The sequence below is a fragment of the Perca fluviatilis genome, chromosome 18 (assembly GCF_010015445.1).
Source record: "Perca fluviatilis chromosome 18, GENO_Pfluv_1.0, whole genome shotgun sequence".
In the NCBI taxonomy this organism is placed as follows: domain Eukaryota; kingdom Metazoa; phylum Chordata; class Actinopteri; order Perciformes; family Percidae; genus Perca; species Perca fluviatilis.
This window is the reverse complement of record NC_053129.1, coordinates 6,037,026-6,053,640: the sequence shown is the minus strand read 5'-3', so window position 1 is coordinate 6,053,640 and position 16,615 is coordinate 6,037,026. Positions and strand designations below refer to the sequence as shown.

The window sequence follows — 16,615 nt, the reverse complement described above, 5'->3', positions numbered from 1 at the left end:
GGTCCTTCTAGACTCCATTTCAAAACAGCTTGCACTCCCCAAAGGGCATGCTAGAGTCCTATTCGTAGACTTTAGTGGAGCTTTTAAGTCTATGAAGCTACACATTCTACTGCAAAGACTAGCATATTATAGCAGGAGGCTTTAACAAGGGGTCCTTAAAGTCTGTACCCTGCTTTTTCCAGCATGTAGATTGTGCTACTAGGGGGAAGAACACACTAGACCATGCATACTCTAACATCAAGGAAGCATACAGAACTGCGCCTCTCCCTCACCGGAGCCAGTCAGGTCACATCCAACTATTCCTGATCCCAGCATAAATCTATGGCTGGGTATCATTCAAAATCTTTCGATCCCGTGCCAATTTCGATACCTCAGTTTCGATGCCGGTTCCTAACGATACCATATGTTTTAAAATCCATTTCAACATCAACAAAAATACATTAAAACACAAAGCTTTTATTTTCCACCTTAATTGTGAATCAAAACAGTTATCAAAATTAAAAAATTCTGGTAACACTGCTCACTCAGAGTAACATTAATAAAAGTGCTCAGCCTGTCAGTCAGTCATCAGGGCAGTGAAAGCACCGTTGTGGCTTCTTGTCTAGTAAGAGGAAAACGTCAACCGCACAGCGATCACTTTCGGCTCGCCATTAATATCATATCGCAGCAAACGCTGTCTGCGTGAAGTTTTAAAAAACTAACTACACTTGAAACCAACTGTGACTCTCTGTGACTTCAACAAAACTGCAGACAGTTTACTCCGTCCGCACCTCTCCGTGTGCGTGTGTCTCGATCGGAGCTCCGCTCTGTATCAATATGCAGAGAGGACAGATAAGCTTGCGCTTACGCGCTCAGGCGCTTTTGGAACCAAAATGTTTTGTTCGGTACCCAGCCCTACATAAATCCCAGTCAGAAGGACTATACAGCCAAGTAGAAGGACTATAAAAACCTGGCCTGACACTACCCTATCCCAGCTCCAGGACTGCTTCCAATAAGGACATGGTTGTGTGCAATATGTTACAGAACAGAGCCCTTTGTTTATTATTACGATTTCATCTTGCTTGTATGCTGCACAATTTACATTACAGCAGAGGTGTACAACTGAATGTGTACTCAGAGTTCAATGTCCCTACACTAGTTCAGTTAGTATTAGTATTTTATGTCTTTGAATTGTCTTTACTATAATACTTACATTTTAAAGAAAATAAATAAGAACTGTTTTCATTTAACATTGTGCCCATTATTATCATCAGTGATTAAGTAAATCAGACTTTTAAAAACACATTTTTAAAGGATATCGTCTAATTATCATTATCGTCAAAATCACCAAAAATAGAGATATTTTTTGTCCATATCGCCCACCCCTACTGTCTGGGCGTTAGTGCTCAGATAACTGAGCTAGTACACCACATACATTGAAAGGGTTTTAAAAAAGGAGAATTCCGGCCGATTTTTACCCGATTCTTGATTGCTATATATCTCAGAGTACTGTCAATAGGAAAAAAAAAAAACTAGCAAAATCGGTGCTAGCAAACCGGAGTTGCTGCAGCTATGTCCAGAGCTCCCATTTAGCTAAAAAGCCAGTTGTCGGCAGCATAGAAATGTAGACGCACGCTAGCGGCAGCAAATTTAATTTGCAGCCAGGGGTGTCTAGGCACTCTCCGTTGACTTGCAAGCTGGAAAAACCAAACTCTAGTCAGGCCAATCACATCGTGTATGGAGTCGGTGGGCGGGCTTATGGCTGCTTAACTCCCAAGTCTTCTGGAAAACTTGGGAGTTAAGCTTTACTTTGAGAAAAGAACTGCACTGAAATCATTCTTAAAAAAGGAAGATGTGTTCGGAGTTTTGCCGACCGGATATGGCAAAAGTTTAATCTATCAACTAGCTTCGCTACCTTCTTCGTTGCTCTGCCTGGTTGTAGCGCTATCCTATTGCATGCAGAGGGAATTTGAAAGACATCCCGCCCCTCGGATTGAGCCCTGTCAATGGTGAGTTCCCAGACCCAACATCTTGATGTGGGTCTGGCATGTCAGGCTAAGATGTCGGGGCATCTTATAAAGAGTGCCTTTGTGCCTCTTAACAGACACAAATGCAATTAAAATGTCTGTGCAACATGAACATGGCCCTTACGTGACAACAAGATGTGTTTTCAACTCCGACATTGTGAAGAAATCATTTAAATTCAAAATTTGTACCGTCACCTGTCTTGATATTGCAGGTAGCTAGCTCGGCCTGCTAGCCGACGAAAACTTGAAGTTTATTTCCCCTTCAAAAATAGGTAATTGAGCATTGCGATGGTTATGACCATATCAGTGACTATGTAACTACATGGAAACAGTCCAAATGATGCCTGTGGCTTGCACAGTAATAGCGTTACTGAAGGCTAGCTGTAGTCTTGCACTGAAGTCCCGTTGGAATTCAGTTGTCGCAGGAAATGGTAAACAAACAAATGCGAACCATTTCTTTTCCACAGTAGATCAACACACGTTATTCTTACTCCAGGCTTCTTCCGTTGTGAACACCTCCGATCTTCACTCATCACACAATGTTCCGATCTGCACACTACTCTTTACAGACGGGAGAGAAAGCAGAAGCGAAGATGCTGGTTGGGCCTGCTAGACCGGCTAAAAGTGCATTTAAAAAATCCTTTATTCCAAATGCCATCAGTATCCTCAACCAAACAAGTGACAACATCAAACTGAGCTGCTATTTTAATGTATTTATGCATATTTATTATTTTTTTATCCTGATATTTTCTTCTCTTTCATTTCATCTTTTTATACTCCACTTACTATGTCTGAGATGTTGTCTGTATGTTTATCTGTCTTGTACTGTATGTATGGTGAGCCTAAGAAATAAATTCCACATTGGTGGACATTAATGTGTATTTATGTTATTTTTTCTTTTGAGCTGCTGTAGCACAGGAATTTCCCCAGTGTGGGATTAATAAAGTCTATCTTATCTTATATTTATCTTCTCTTGTATTTTTCTGTATAGGTGTAAGATGTTCTGTTCTTTCTTAACATTGTGACTATTTTTTTAACTAAAAAGCTAAGCGTGTGAATGTGCCGTCTGGGTCAGGAGTTAAGAAGAGAAGAGTTGGCAGAGAAACAACAAAAGCGGAAAAGGACCGAAAAATTCACCTCTGTGATTACAAAGACATAAAAACTGATGAGGGCTCTCATTCTGATGGACAAGTGAGTAACTTAACGTTAGCTTTGCGGTTACACGGTTTGCTGTTTCACTGTTTTGAATAGGTCAGTTCAACCTTGTCGGTTTGCTATTGTTTGTGATGGGTGCTCCCAACTGGTTGGCTTTACAGCAATGGGTTTAGTTTGCTAATCCACGACCTTACGTGAGCTAACATTGATTCTGCCATGAGTAAAAAAAATAAATAAATAAAATCGCCGATGCAACACAGATGTCTTCTTACTTTATAGTTTTAGTGCTAATGTTTCTTTGGACCTTCATGGGAATATTTTCAGCGATGTAGCTAACTATGTGGCCCATAAAAAGTTTATGGGCCACAAGCTTTGGCTATTGCAATTTCATACGTGTACAAACAGTAGCTTCATTCAGCTTATGTGTGTTGTGTAAATAAATGTGATGCAAGTAGCTCTTGGCCACCTCCGTTTTTTTTAGTTTTTTTTTTTTAAGTAGCCCTCAGATGAAGAAAGGTTGGAGACCCCTGCACTAATGGAACCCTAATCTCCCCTTTACCAACTGTTTTACCAAAGCAATAGTAAGTGGATTGTTTAGCTATCTCAACTAACTCTTACTTTTTTTTAGAGAAGTGGCTGTCCTTTATCAAAAAGGGAAAAATCCCTTTGTGATCATAGTTTGTGTAGCAAAGTAATTTTGTTTTCTCCTTACCTGCATGGAGCATTCCATGACAGAGACAGCTATGACAGCATCCTCTATGGTCACCGTCTCTCTGTACATGAGCCTGGCATGAGCTGTAAGGTTAAAAAAAGAAAAAAAAAGAAATCAGTGTCAGTGGTACAGTTCTGTTGGTTTCAGCTATTTATAAAACAATGCAATTAGCATTTTTATTTGGCCCAAAACAAAGTTTGCCATTTCATTTAAAGAAGGAAACTTAATTGATTATTTTATTTATATCTCTATTATTTTTTATAGTATACCAACAAAAATGCAGTAATATATGGAGCAAAGGTTTCAGCCACATCACAACACAATACTGTGCATACAGTACAGTAACAGTTGACTGGGTGATTATCTAGTCGAAGCTTTAGGAGAGTGTAAAAAAAGAAAACCACTTGACTCACATGATATCTTGGCTATATTTTGCCAGAAGGCATGTTGAAGACTCTAAAGTGAACTGGAAGAAGGTACTATCCCTGATGAGAGCAAAATTGAGCTTTTTGGCGAGACTAAACAAATAAATGAATGCAGCGCAATACAGCGAAATCCGAAAGGAAACTTGATGGGAGTCTGGAATAAACCTGCCAGTTGGGATAAGATCATTTTTCCAGAAAAACAATGAGCCCAAGCATAAAGTCAAAGCTACACAGGAATGGCTTCAAAACAACGTTAACATATTTAAGTGGTCTAATCAGAGCCCAGATCTCAATCCAATCCAGAATTTTTGGCTGAATTTCGAAAGTGCCGTGTACTCACCATCCACATGCAACCTGAAAGAGCTTAAGCAGTTTTGTGAAGAATAGCGAAAACATGCCGTAAAGCTGACAGAGACCTATGCACACTATACTCAAGGCTGTAATCCTAAAGGTCCATTTTCCAATGACTGATCTTGAGGGGATGAATAGTGTGTGTGTGTGTGTGTGTGTGTGTGTGTGTGTGTGTGTGTGTGTGTGTGTGTGTGTGTGTGTGTGTGTGTGTGTGTGTGTGTGTGTGTACACACTACCGGTTAAGTGTAAGTGTATTTTTCTAGAACACCCCAATTTTTCCAGGTTTTTATTGAAATTCATGCAGTTCAAGGTCTTATTGTACTCTGAAATAAAAGAATAGAACAAATGAACAATTTAAGTTAAAAAATAAATCATGGAATCAATTTATCAAAGTAGCCCCCTTTGGCAGATGTAACAGCTGAACACACTTGTGGCATTCTTTCTACAATGGAAATCAAATATTCTTCAGAAAGTTCTTCCCAACTCTGTTGCAGAAGTTCCCATAAATGTGTGGCAATGGTAAGTTGCTTTGCTTTCACTTTTCTGTCCAGTTCATTCCAAACCAGCTTAATGGGGTATAAGTCTGGTGACTGTGCTGGCCACTCCATGTTTTTAAGCTTACCATCTTGTTCTTTTTTGCTAAAGGTAGTTCTGGCATAGCTTGGACTTATGTTTTGGGTCATTATCTTGCTGAACCCTTGATCAACTAGGCGGATACCAGAGGGTACTGCATGGTGCGGCAAAATGCTGTGGTAGCCGTTTTGGTTCAGGGTGCCTTTCACTCTGTACAAATCACCGACCCTGGATCCAGCAAAACAGCCCCAGACCATCATGCTTCCTCCTCCATGTTTGACAGTTGATGTCACAAACTGAGGAACCATCCTTTCGCCTATTTGACGGCGTACAAAAATCCTGCGTGATGAACCGAAGATTTCAAATTTTGATTCATCAGTCCATAACACCTTCTTCCAGTCTTCAGTAGTCCATTGACGATGTTTCTTGGCCCAGGCAAGCCTCTTTTTCTTATTCTGATGTCTTAGCAATGGCTTTCTTGCTTCAACTCGACCTATCAAACCTGCAGCTCGAAGTCTTTTTACAGGTGAAACTGAGACTTGCTTATTACGACCACTATTAAGCTGTGCTTGAAGCTGTTGTCCTGTGAGCCGCCTATCACGCAAACTGTTGACTCTCAGAAACTTGTCTTCTGATTCTGTTGTGGCTTTGGGTCTACCAGACCTCTTCCTGTCAGAGTTTCCCCCAGTTTCTAAGTGCCTTTTGATGGTGAACAATACTGTACTCACTGACACCTTGACTTTCTTCGCAATTTCTCTGTAGGAAAGACCAACATTCTTAAGTGTTATGATGGTCTGTCTCTCTTCCATCGTTAATTGCCTTTTTGCCGCCATTTTTATAGCAACACACTACTTTCTGAAGTACAATACGGTTCAAATAATGCTCACGAGGGTACGGTACCACAGTGTGTTCCAACCAGGGCATGAAGTTAACGTTTTTGATCACCAGCCACTTTGGCAGGTGGATTTGTGAAGCAAGTTCGGTTGCATGAACAAAGGCACTCACTCTCTGGTAACCTAGCAATGTACGGAGTGACACTCTAACAGCCAATCATGTAACAGTACACCTATCGCCATTTCTAGCCACTGGGGGACCATAGGCAGGCTGGGGGAACGCATATTAATGTTAAAAAAACCTCAAAGTGAAATTTTCATGCCATGGGACCTTTAAAGAGAGACACATCTCTATGCCCGGCCAGATGCTGCTCTCCCTCGCCTCTGGCTGCGGCTCTGTGTGTGTGTGTGTGTGTGTGTGTGTGCCGACCAGCGAGCTCGTTAACATTACACCTGCAATCGCTTGTGGAGCTGCAGTTTATCTATATGGATAATTGTTAATAACAAATGTTGCCCGTTATTAATATGTACTACGCTACTCAGGCTTATGCATTGTAAATGCCACTATCAGCATATGGTTGCTGTTACACGTTTGTTGGTTTATATATATATATATATATATATATATATATATATATATATATATATATATATATATATATAAAAAAATAAAAATAAATAAACAAAGCGGTGTGTCGGAAATGCAATGCGCCATGACGTAGGTCCCCTTCAAGGCCAGGCTAATGTTTTTAAGTCCCTTTAGTCTAGTGGACAGAACGTGTAACAGCAACCATATGCTGATAGTGGCATTTACAATGCATAAGCCTGAGTAGCGTAGTACATATTAATAACGGGCAACATTTGAGCATTAAATATTTTAATATTATTTTAATATAAAAAAAAATAACATAAAATTCAAATGATATTAGAGAGGAAGATTGACAGCTCTAGTAGGTACCTTGCTATACATAGCAAGAATGGGGACAGTCTCACCCCACCTAAAAAAGAAAGCACAGCCGAAACGATTTGTCATAAACTGAGTAACAACAGTGTTAGCCACGATGCTAACGGCATTGATTACTAAGCCAAACAGTGCTGTCACTACTATTTTAGTTATTTATAAGCATCCGTTTCTTGCAGATAGTCACTTTACTGAGAATAGAGCTATTAGAAGGTAATAACTCTGACAGCTGTAGGGCAGCTAGTATAAACTTAAGCTGTCCATGAAGCTCCCAGCAAAGCTCCTATAACTCGTGACACAGTTAGAAAACCAGAACACGCCAACTAATGATAACATAAGTATTTTGGCTTAGTGGCGGTCGATTTTAAAGTCATGTTAAAACTATTTCCCATCCTTCTTCCGATTTCCAGCCACAGCCTGTCGTCCCCCCTGTACTAATGTTACTCGCTATGTAACGTTCTCTGTGATCTTAAGACCTCATAATGCCTTGTATTTTCTAGTATTCTTTTTTTTTTTTTACTATTGAAATTATATTTGACTTTCGGAATTCGTTCCAACAGCCTTAGTACCTACGTATTTGGGCTGCATGATTAATCGTATTAAGAAATCGCCCTCTTGATTCAGGCCTTTATACAATGTCATTTTTACGTGACAATGATTCTGCCGCGTTAGCATTAGTAGAGAGATACTATTCATCAAGCCAAGTGCCCCAAGCTGCATCAACATATGACAAGTGTGTGTTCCTCCACATTAAAAACTGTGCACAGGCAGAGGGGGGCAGGACATCAATGTAAATACTTTTAACGAGTAAGACAGTCCCTCCAGAAAAACACGATTATGCGATCGCATAATTCAATGCATAATCAGCCAAAGTCCACATATTCATGCGGGGGCTGCATTTTTTCAAATATGCCGCACTTTCGCCGCATAAATTGACGATTTCTGCGCAAAATATGCGGTGATTGCATGATTTCATAATCCCCGCATTATGAAATCGCATCGGAGGTTGAATTTGACATGTACTTTGAGTCTCTTAAGTTGGTATCCAATAGGAAACCTATCTTAATATCTGATGTCTACTCAAATTTCTTTAAGTTGCTGCTGTCTATATTATTAACGATTTTTGAAAGTCTGTCTCTTTTGTATCTTTTATTTCCCTCAGTTTAAACTATTACTTTTATTTTTACTTTAATATTAAATTATTTGTATATATTTGTGTATCTTATTTGTTTACTTATTGCAATGACTGAATATCTGTAAACTATTTTTGGAAATGAAGTTTAAAAAAAGCAGGGTGTTGGGGGAATTACTTTTTCATCAAACCGCAGTTTTTTTACTTCACCAATAGACCATATATTATTTACCTAAAATAGAAGTATTTTAAACTAAGTAAAGCGCTGTCATACATGGATGTCTACAATGTGTTAAGTTAGCCCAAAAAGTCAATCTTGAGTTTTCTTATAAATGACAGCAACATGCTCAAAAAGTAAAATAATTTCACATTTGTAATCTCTCTGATCTTCCTTCTGCTTTGAGAAGATTAAAAATCCTTCTTAACACAATGTCATGGATTACCTTTAAAACTTGTGTGAGAGAAGAAACTGTCAATGGACATCCAAAGACCGATGTCTGGGCCTAGGCCAATAGTAGACAAGTTGCTAAAATGTTTATATTGAGTTTAAAGCTAGTTACAGACCAAAGATTTGCAACGAGACGAAACTGTTGAATCCGCAAAAACATTTTATTTCTGATTCACGGCTTTGTTCACTCTCTAGCTCGACCGCACATACCGTGTTTGCGGGCGCATGTTGAGGCTCCGACTATCTGCCATTTCGACCAGTTAACAGTTTGAAATAAAATGGAGTATGGATCATTGTATTTGTATAGTTTGTAGCTGACTTTACAAGATGACTTTGCTATTAGCTGTTGAAACAGGTGACGTCCCTTACTTTCTAAAACCAGCCACTGGCGACTTGACCAGCTGAGTCGCAGGCGCCAACATCAGGTGGGACCCCTGACCCCTTTCCTCTGACGTTCTAAAACGGTTTTGTCTCGTCGCAAATCTTTGGTCTGAACTGGGCTTTATATTAACATTTTAGACTTCTGATCCTTTTAGTTTGAGAAAGATTTTGTAGTACAAATTAACAGTGGTCAACGCGAAAGGCAAATACTTCAGGAATTCACTATTAGGACATTTTAAGAACTGACCACAACCACTAAATAAAAGGCTGAGATAAAGTCAAAGTCAACCAACCTAAGATTTAAATTGATTTCAAATGACAATTAAAATTAAGTCAAAATTCCATCCTTACCTTCAGCCAGTCTGCTAAGACTCTCCAGCATGCGGATGGTGGTGCGGGCAGCATTGCGGCCGTCACTTTGTCTCTGCAGCTGGTAATAACGTGTCAAGATGCTGTTGGCCTCCTCAGACACCTGCGGCTGCAAGCGTTTAATCACACTAAAATAAGCCTTAATTTTCTCCATGGACCACAGGCTGGCAGACTCAGCAGGCAGTCCTGAACGCAAAAGAAGAGGACTGACATTTTACCACTTTTATCATGAAGCCCTTCAGGGAAAGGATGTGTAATGGGACAAAATGAAAACAGTTATAATTATCACAGCATTCCATCATTATTGCTGTTACGATATAAAAATCACAATAAAAGTATTTAAATACAAAAACAATGTTAATAATGAATCCTTATCCTATAGAGTATTTTTGTCAGTGTTCTGCCAAAAAAATATTTAGCAATTTTTAATAAATGTATGATCATAGGCATTGAAGATCTTTTTTTAGTGCATATATTTTACACTGCATTTATAAATTTCATCTATTGATTTCCTTGGATTGTGGTGGCACCTGAATCATCTTTGCAGCTACTGCTGTGGTCCTGCTCAACGCCCCACTACGCTCTGCACTGCTACTACTATTATTACTAGTTATGGTTCTATTACCTTTATTGTTACTATAATTGCCACTGTTAATCATGCCAACTGCTATAATCTCTCTCTCTCTCTCTGATGATAATGTACAATCTTTTCACTATACCATTGACATACATAATGCTAATGATAATATTGTAATAAATTATCACATCAACAATCATTAAAATATTAATACCAATATTCATTTTCTAAATTAGTCGTTTTGCTTTTAGCATTTCATATACAAATTCAAATAATCCCCTACCTCTGTCCTCCAGAATGAAAGAGGAGATGATGTGGTCCCACTCTGCATTTTTGGTGTCCAGCAGAACTAGCACCAGGTCAAAACGACTCAGCAAAGGGCTGGCCAAAGCTACATTCACAGACAGCGGCTCGTTGGGATTGTACTGGCCTTTAGGGTTGGTAGCTGCCAGGATGGTTGTTCGAGTGTTCAGCTTACACACCATACTGGAGAGAGGAGAGAGAATTGTAACTAGGATACAGAAAAGGGTGTACTCAAAAAAAGTACATTGTTTTATGTAAAATGCAGAGTGTTTATCTGCATCAGCACAGGTTTTCTCCAACACATTCTCCCTTTTTGTTGTTCACTCTAAATCCTACTGTTCAGATAACGTTGAGGACATGCAGGTAACAACAGCTACAAGAGTCTTTGACTTTATTTCTGACATTGTTTACTGCAAATCTAAGAAGCGTCTTCAATAAAATAAGTGGCATTTTATTGGGTCACCTTATTAGTGATCACCATATTTTTGCCCTCTTTGATCTGGTGAGGGGCAGTGATGACACTGCTATTTTCAAAGACCTTATATGCCGATAGTTACGTATTGTAACTCCAGATTCTATGAGTTTAGGCGCAGCCCTCTAAGGCTACGCTATTGGGTTTATGCCTTCGCGAATGCGCAGTCGTGAAGATTTTCTTTCCTGCCCTTGCGTACAGCATGGGCTTCAACTACGTCCGCAGATACTGTATATATACAGAGCGGACCCGTTGTTCATCTCCCAACATCAGCTGTTTCTTCAGCTAATGTAACAGGAGCAGGTGGCCCGAATCTTCGAGGGCTGCGCCTATACTCATAGAATCTGGAGTAACAATACGTAACTATCGTTCTATTTCGTATAGGCTTCGCCCTCTAGGGCGAAGCTGATGTAGTCAATGCCACCTGCGACAGAGTCCACAAGCAGAACATAGACCTTCTTCTTCTTCTTCACTGGCAGGAGATTGCATCAGATAAGCGTTTTTTTCTGGTAAAAGAGCCTGCCATGGTAATGACTTGACCTAGCTGGCTGCAAAGCCCAAGCCATTAGTGTAGGCGTGCATGATAGTGAGAGTTATACATGATTGACAATTATGGGACGTCCATGTTCCTCTCAGACGAGAAAAAACAGGAGAATTACCTTTGAGCAAGTTTGGAGGAAAGTTGGATGTATGTAACCATTTTAAACAAGTCGTGGGAAGTGACAACATACGTGTAGAGTACATTAAGTGCGGCACGCTGTTCGCCTATGACAGCAAATAAAACGGGGACTTGGATGATTAACAGACACATGAAGCAGGCTCGCTGTGGCAGAAAAGATGATAGTCAGCCTTCAACATCCTCTTTTGTTACTTCTCCGAGCATGAGGGTGAGGCAAGCCCTCTCAGAGAAATTAGTTTATTTTTTTTTACGTTTCTTCATTCAGATCAAGGCTCATAATTCCAGTTAATGTGTCGGGCCGGGCCGGTCTCGGACACAACGTGCATGGGCTCGGGTTGGGTCGGGCTCCATTTTTTTGGGCCCGATCTAAGCTCTAGTTTGGCTGCAAGGTGGCTGCGCTCCCGTCCCCTCTAATGGAGAGGCAGGACGGCGAAACTGACAGCGCACATAAGTCGCTCACTCTCTTGGTTGACGTCAAGGCAAGGAGAAGCGCCGTTTTTAGCGACAGCAACCTGAGAGAGGCTTGTGCCAGAGGCTCAAAAGGAGGCTTACCCAGAGCTCGAAGCACCAGGGCTATGTCCCATTGGGGTGTGAGAGAGCGCACGGCGGCTTTCTGTCGTCTGACCCCCTTCAAGAAACACTTTACCAGGGGTTGCGCAAAAACCGTCCTCTCTCCATAGCCTTCGTGGCAGGATGAGATGGCTGCTGCATAGGCTTTGACTGTAGACAGAGCCAAATCATTATCCACTAATGTTTGGAGATAAGTCAACACAGGAAAGCAGACCAACGCCCCGCGTAACACGCTGTAGTGGAAGGGGCTCTTGCCTAATCAAGCCTAATCTCTGCAAGCGTTCCCACTCAGCAGCCAGCCCCACAGCCGCTGGGTTATCACCAGGGGGTAAAATATCATGCCATCCAGCTGTGACAGAGCGTCCTCGCGCCACGGCAGTTGCCAGGGAGGGCCCACCAGCAGCTGAACCAGAGTAGTCAACCAGGATGCGCTTGTGCGCTCCGGTGCCACTAAGATGACGAACAGATTCTCCTCCTGGATGCGTTCCAGGAGGCGAGGAATCAGAGGGACCGGGGGAAAAGCGTATAGCGTGTTATCAGCTTTGACATCCATGTGTCAGACTTATCCATGCCACGCTGTGCTCTGAAAGCGTGCACATGTTTGTGTGTTGTTTACAGACATGGCCAGCAAGCAGAGCCCATTCCGCCGTTGAGCGAGACGTGTGATCGTGTCGCCCAGCCCATGGTAGGGCTCTGTTGAAAGGGCGGTGTCCGGACACCGCCGTGTGGGGCTGGAGCGGCCACCGGGTCACTGTCGAAGAATGTCTGAGTGGCACCGCTCATAGCGCGTGAGCGTTACGCTCCCGCTGTCTGCATAGTGACAGAGCGGTGGAGCTCCGCGTGCTGCGGTGGGCTGGTGTTGGGAACGACTGTCATGTTATCAGTGCACTGTTCAGTGGGAACAAGGGCTGCTTGGTTGAGAGGAAACTGCTCTTTAGATGGGTGGAAGTGGCCCTTAAAAAGGGCTGTTGTGTCTCCAGCACTCAACCGTAGAGGAACAGACATTCCCCGCGCCCCGACATTGCCACCGCCACGGTTTCTTGGGTGGCGGGTTAGAGCTCGAAGACTGGGAAGACGCCGCCGCAGCAGAGGCCACGGGGCGCTTCCTTTTATGGCGGTTGTCATGGCGACGGCACTGCTCACTGCGGCCTTCCAATAGCCAAGCCTTCGCAGCCGCTCCACGTCTTCGGCCGCTTGGTGAAGGTGGGACGTGGCTGTCTGAAGGTAGAGCCCAAATAGTCCATCGGGAGCTATGGGGCCTGTCTGACGTCAGTGGGTAGCTGCGACATGTCGAGCCAGAAGTTTCGCTGGGCCACAGTCTGCCACGCCATGACTCTGGACAACGGAATCCCGCTTCTGTGTTGCCTTGAACCCGAGTGAACGGGGTGTAGCGAGAGACGGGAGCCTTCAGTTTCCTGGGCTGGGAGAGAGTCTCCTCAACGAAGGCCAAAGCTCCGTGAAGCACGGGCAGAGTGGAGTCCGGGAGGAGGGCGGCTCCCGAGCGTAAACATCCAGAGGCCACGAGCGGGGGCTGGAAGCTCAGGCGGGAGCGCTATGCCTCTCTGGTCTGCCGCCTTTTTGATGATCTCCGGTAGATCCAAGAAGAGAGCCTTAGCGGTGGAGGGTGGGGCCGCCTGAGGCCGCCGAAACAGTGCCCCTGGCCGTTTCGGAGATGGGGAGATCCGCAATGGGAGGGCATTGATCCCCGTTTTGAGGTCCAGTACTCCCAGGGGGGAGGAGGGACAGCCAGTGACGGAGGCGTTATCCGAGGGAATCGAGCAATCGGACTCGTGCTCGTCGAAAAAGCCGTCCTCCAGCGGATCCAGGGTGTTGTCTCGCAGCGGGGATGGAGGTCCGGCAGCAGGATGTAGCCAGCAGTTGGGGCAGAGGCGAACACCGCTGGAGGTCGAGCTTGTCTTCATACTGCTAGCTTGAAGAAAAAGTGGGCGATGAACAACGGGTCGGCTCTGTATATATACAGTATCTGCGGACGTAGTTGAAGCCTGTGCTGTACGCAAGGGCGGGAAAGAAAATCTTCACGACTGTGAATGCGCGAAGGGATAGCCTTAGAGGGCGAAGCCTATACGAAATAGAACTTATTACCGCTAATCCCCATTCAAATTAGATGATGTTGTATTTCTTTGGCTACACTGGAATTCTATGAGCATGTGAACATGTATGGATGGCTGTCCTACCCAGCTTTGGCCACACTAATAGACTGTTGTTCCATAGCTTCGTGGATGCTGATGCGGTCATGTTCCTTGATGCTGTTGAATTCATCAATGCAGCACAAACCACCATCTGACAGGACCAGGGCTCCTGCCTCCAGATGCCAATCACCACCATCTTTAACCGCTGCTACGGTCAGTCCTTTGACAAAATTACATAATGTGTTAACAAATTCAGTTAATGCAGTAATATATAAACTGATTAGATATGTTGTATGCAAGTATGTAAAATTAATTATGAGAAAAATCAAGATATTGACAAATTTCTAATAAATGGCTAATATGAGGCACTGAAAACAAACTCCTTTAACCTGAGAGCTGACAGTGAACCTACCTGCACTTGTTGATCCAATTCCAGCTGTGAGTACAGAGCGAGGCATAATCTTAGCTGCATACTTCAGAAACTGAGACTTTCCTGTGCCAGGGTCCCCAACCAGCAACATATGACACTCACCTAGAGAGGACAAGATTAAAGGGTAACTTGAGATGCACCGACAGACCGGCCGGTAGGGTTGGGCATCGAGAACAGATTCCTACTCTGAATCGTTTGGAGGTTTTGGTTTAAAAAATCTGATCATGGGTTCCAAATTTAATATGCGCAAGTTTTGGTTTCTGTAGCGGCCACGCACTTGTTGTGTTGCAGCCTTGGAGCACAGTAAGCAGTGCTCTAGTGTGGCTTTATTTTACATTGAAAAAGCCCTGGAAAACTACAAACCATTATTGAATCAAAATAAAACTTTCCTCTTATTTGTGAAATAAGCATGTCACCCGTTTCAACTCCACCCCTCAAAGAATCGGGAATAGAGAATCGATAAGAACCGGAATCGAAAGCAAGAATCGGAATTGGACTCTGAATCGTTAAAATCCAAACGATGCCCAACCCTACAGGCCGTTTTCACGTGCTCGGCCATGACCGGCAGGTCAGTCTGACATATGCCGATTATGCCGGTCAATGCTACAATTAGCTGACAACATAAGTTGTACGAGTTACAGTTCTCAAGGACGCGCACACACACGGACGCGACAGCACAGTCTCTTTTTCCTTTCTCTCAAACTTTTCCGCCGTGTGTCGTGTTTACCCGCTCGCGGTGTGAAGCTCGTGTCCGCGCTATTCTCGCACACTATACCTTGTGAATTAACCTGCAACATGTCAGCTGTTTGGAAATTCTTCAGCATGTGTGCAGAAGATAACGAGTTTGCAATATGAAACACCGCGTGGAGGAACACCAAAAACTCAAATCCTTTTTTTAGTTGGATATTGAATGTGAAAAGAAGGAAATGGTTCTAACATTGCACTTTAGATGTGTGTGAATTTCCCACACCAGGAGTAATTCATATAGTTCTATTTTATAGTGATCCATTATCTGTTCAAAAAATTTTCTATGTTCTGTGCAAAATGTTCTATTAAAGAAAAGATAGAAAATAAATATTTGTGTGTGCTGTAAAGTGGTTACAAAAAATTTATATTGTATATGTATGTATATGTAATGTATATATAAATGGATTTGTTTTGCGGGGGTATTTTGGCGACGGTAATGTTATTAGTTTTGTACATAAGTTATCAGGAGACTTAATTAACCCGATCCAGGGTGAGTCTGATGAAAACTGATGAGTCTGCCCTATGGAGTTAGAATCATGCCAAAACCTCCGTTTTCAAAATTTGTGTTGTTTACAGACATGGCCAGCAAGCAGAGCCCATTCCGCCGCTGAGCGAGACGTGTGATCGTGTCGCCCAGCCCATGGTAGGGCTCTGTTGAAAGGGTAACTGAAAGAAATCCAGCATGTTGATCTTGCTTCGTAGTAGCCTACAGGCTGCCGGTCTCACTGAATTCTGTGAAATGAACACGGCCCCTTAACTCAAAAACTGTGGCAGTTTCACAGATTCGCCGAAAGTTCTGTGACGGGCCCACGCGATGCATGTAGGTCAATGACATCATCATCCGTGGTCTAGGCACAGATTCCCTGATCACAGCACGTTTCTTTCTGTACAGAGAAGCTGTATACAGCTTTGCTATTATTGGAATTTTTAGCCCAACAACCGCTGTTTTAATCAACATTTATTCACCAGATCTTATCATGGTTTAATTGTATTTCTTTTAATGTTATTATTTCGGTCTATTTCGGCCAGGGAAGCTGGATTGCTTTGTTGTTTTGATATTTTTTAAACTATAATACTACATCTAGCAATATATATGTATTATCATAATGTGCATTTCTTTATTTTAATAATATTATTTTGGTCTTATTACTGGTGAAATATTACAGTATGCTGTAAGACAGAACAGATATGATCAGAGTTGGGCGCATGCAAAGCCGATTTCCCACAATGCAATGCCGGCATTCATTTCAGAGAATCAGACAACGATCAGCGGGTCTTTAACGCCAGTATCGCTTCAATATACATCTATATAATCAGTGGTTTTGTCACCAGCAACAACAC

The 16,615-nt window shown here is 42.5% G+C and overlaps 1 protein-coding gene across 2 annotated transcripts in view; it reads right to left on the bottom strand.

Annotated features, from left to right (window-relative positions):
• Positions 1-16,615, bottom strand: part of mcm9 (minichromosome maintenance 9 homologous recombination repair factor) — a 40,416-nt gene that overhangs the window by 6,018 nt on the left and 17,783 nt on the right. For both annotated transcript variants that reach the window (XM_039781969.1, XM_039781971.1), the window contains 5 exons: positions 14,510-14,629; positions 14,143-14,317; positions 10,207-10,409; positions 9,329-9,532; positions 3,874-3,956 (listed from right to left, as the gene is read on the bottom strand). In XM_039781969.1, coding sequence (XP_039637903.1) covers positions 3,874-3,956; positions 9,329-9,532; positions 10,207-10,409; positions 14,143-14,317; positions 14,510-14,629 — 785 coding nt within the window. The remainder of the gene's footprint in view (positions 1-3,873; positions 3,957-9,328; positions 9,533-10,206; positions 10,410-14,142; positions 14,318-14,509; positions 14,630-16,615) is intronic.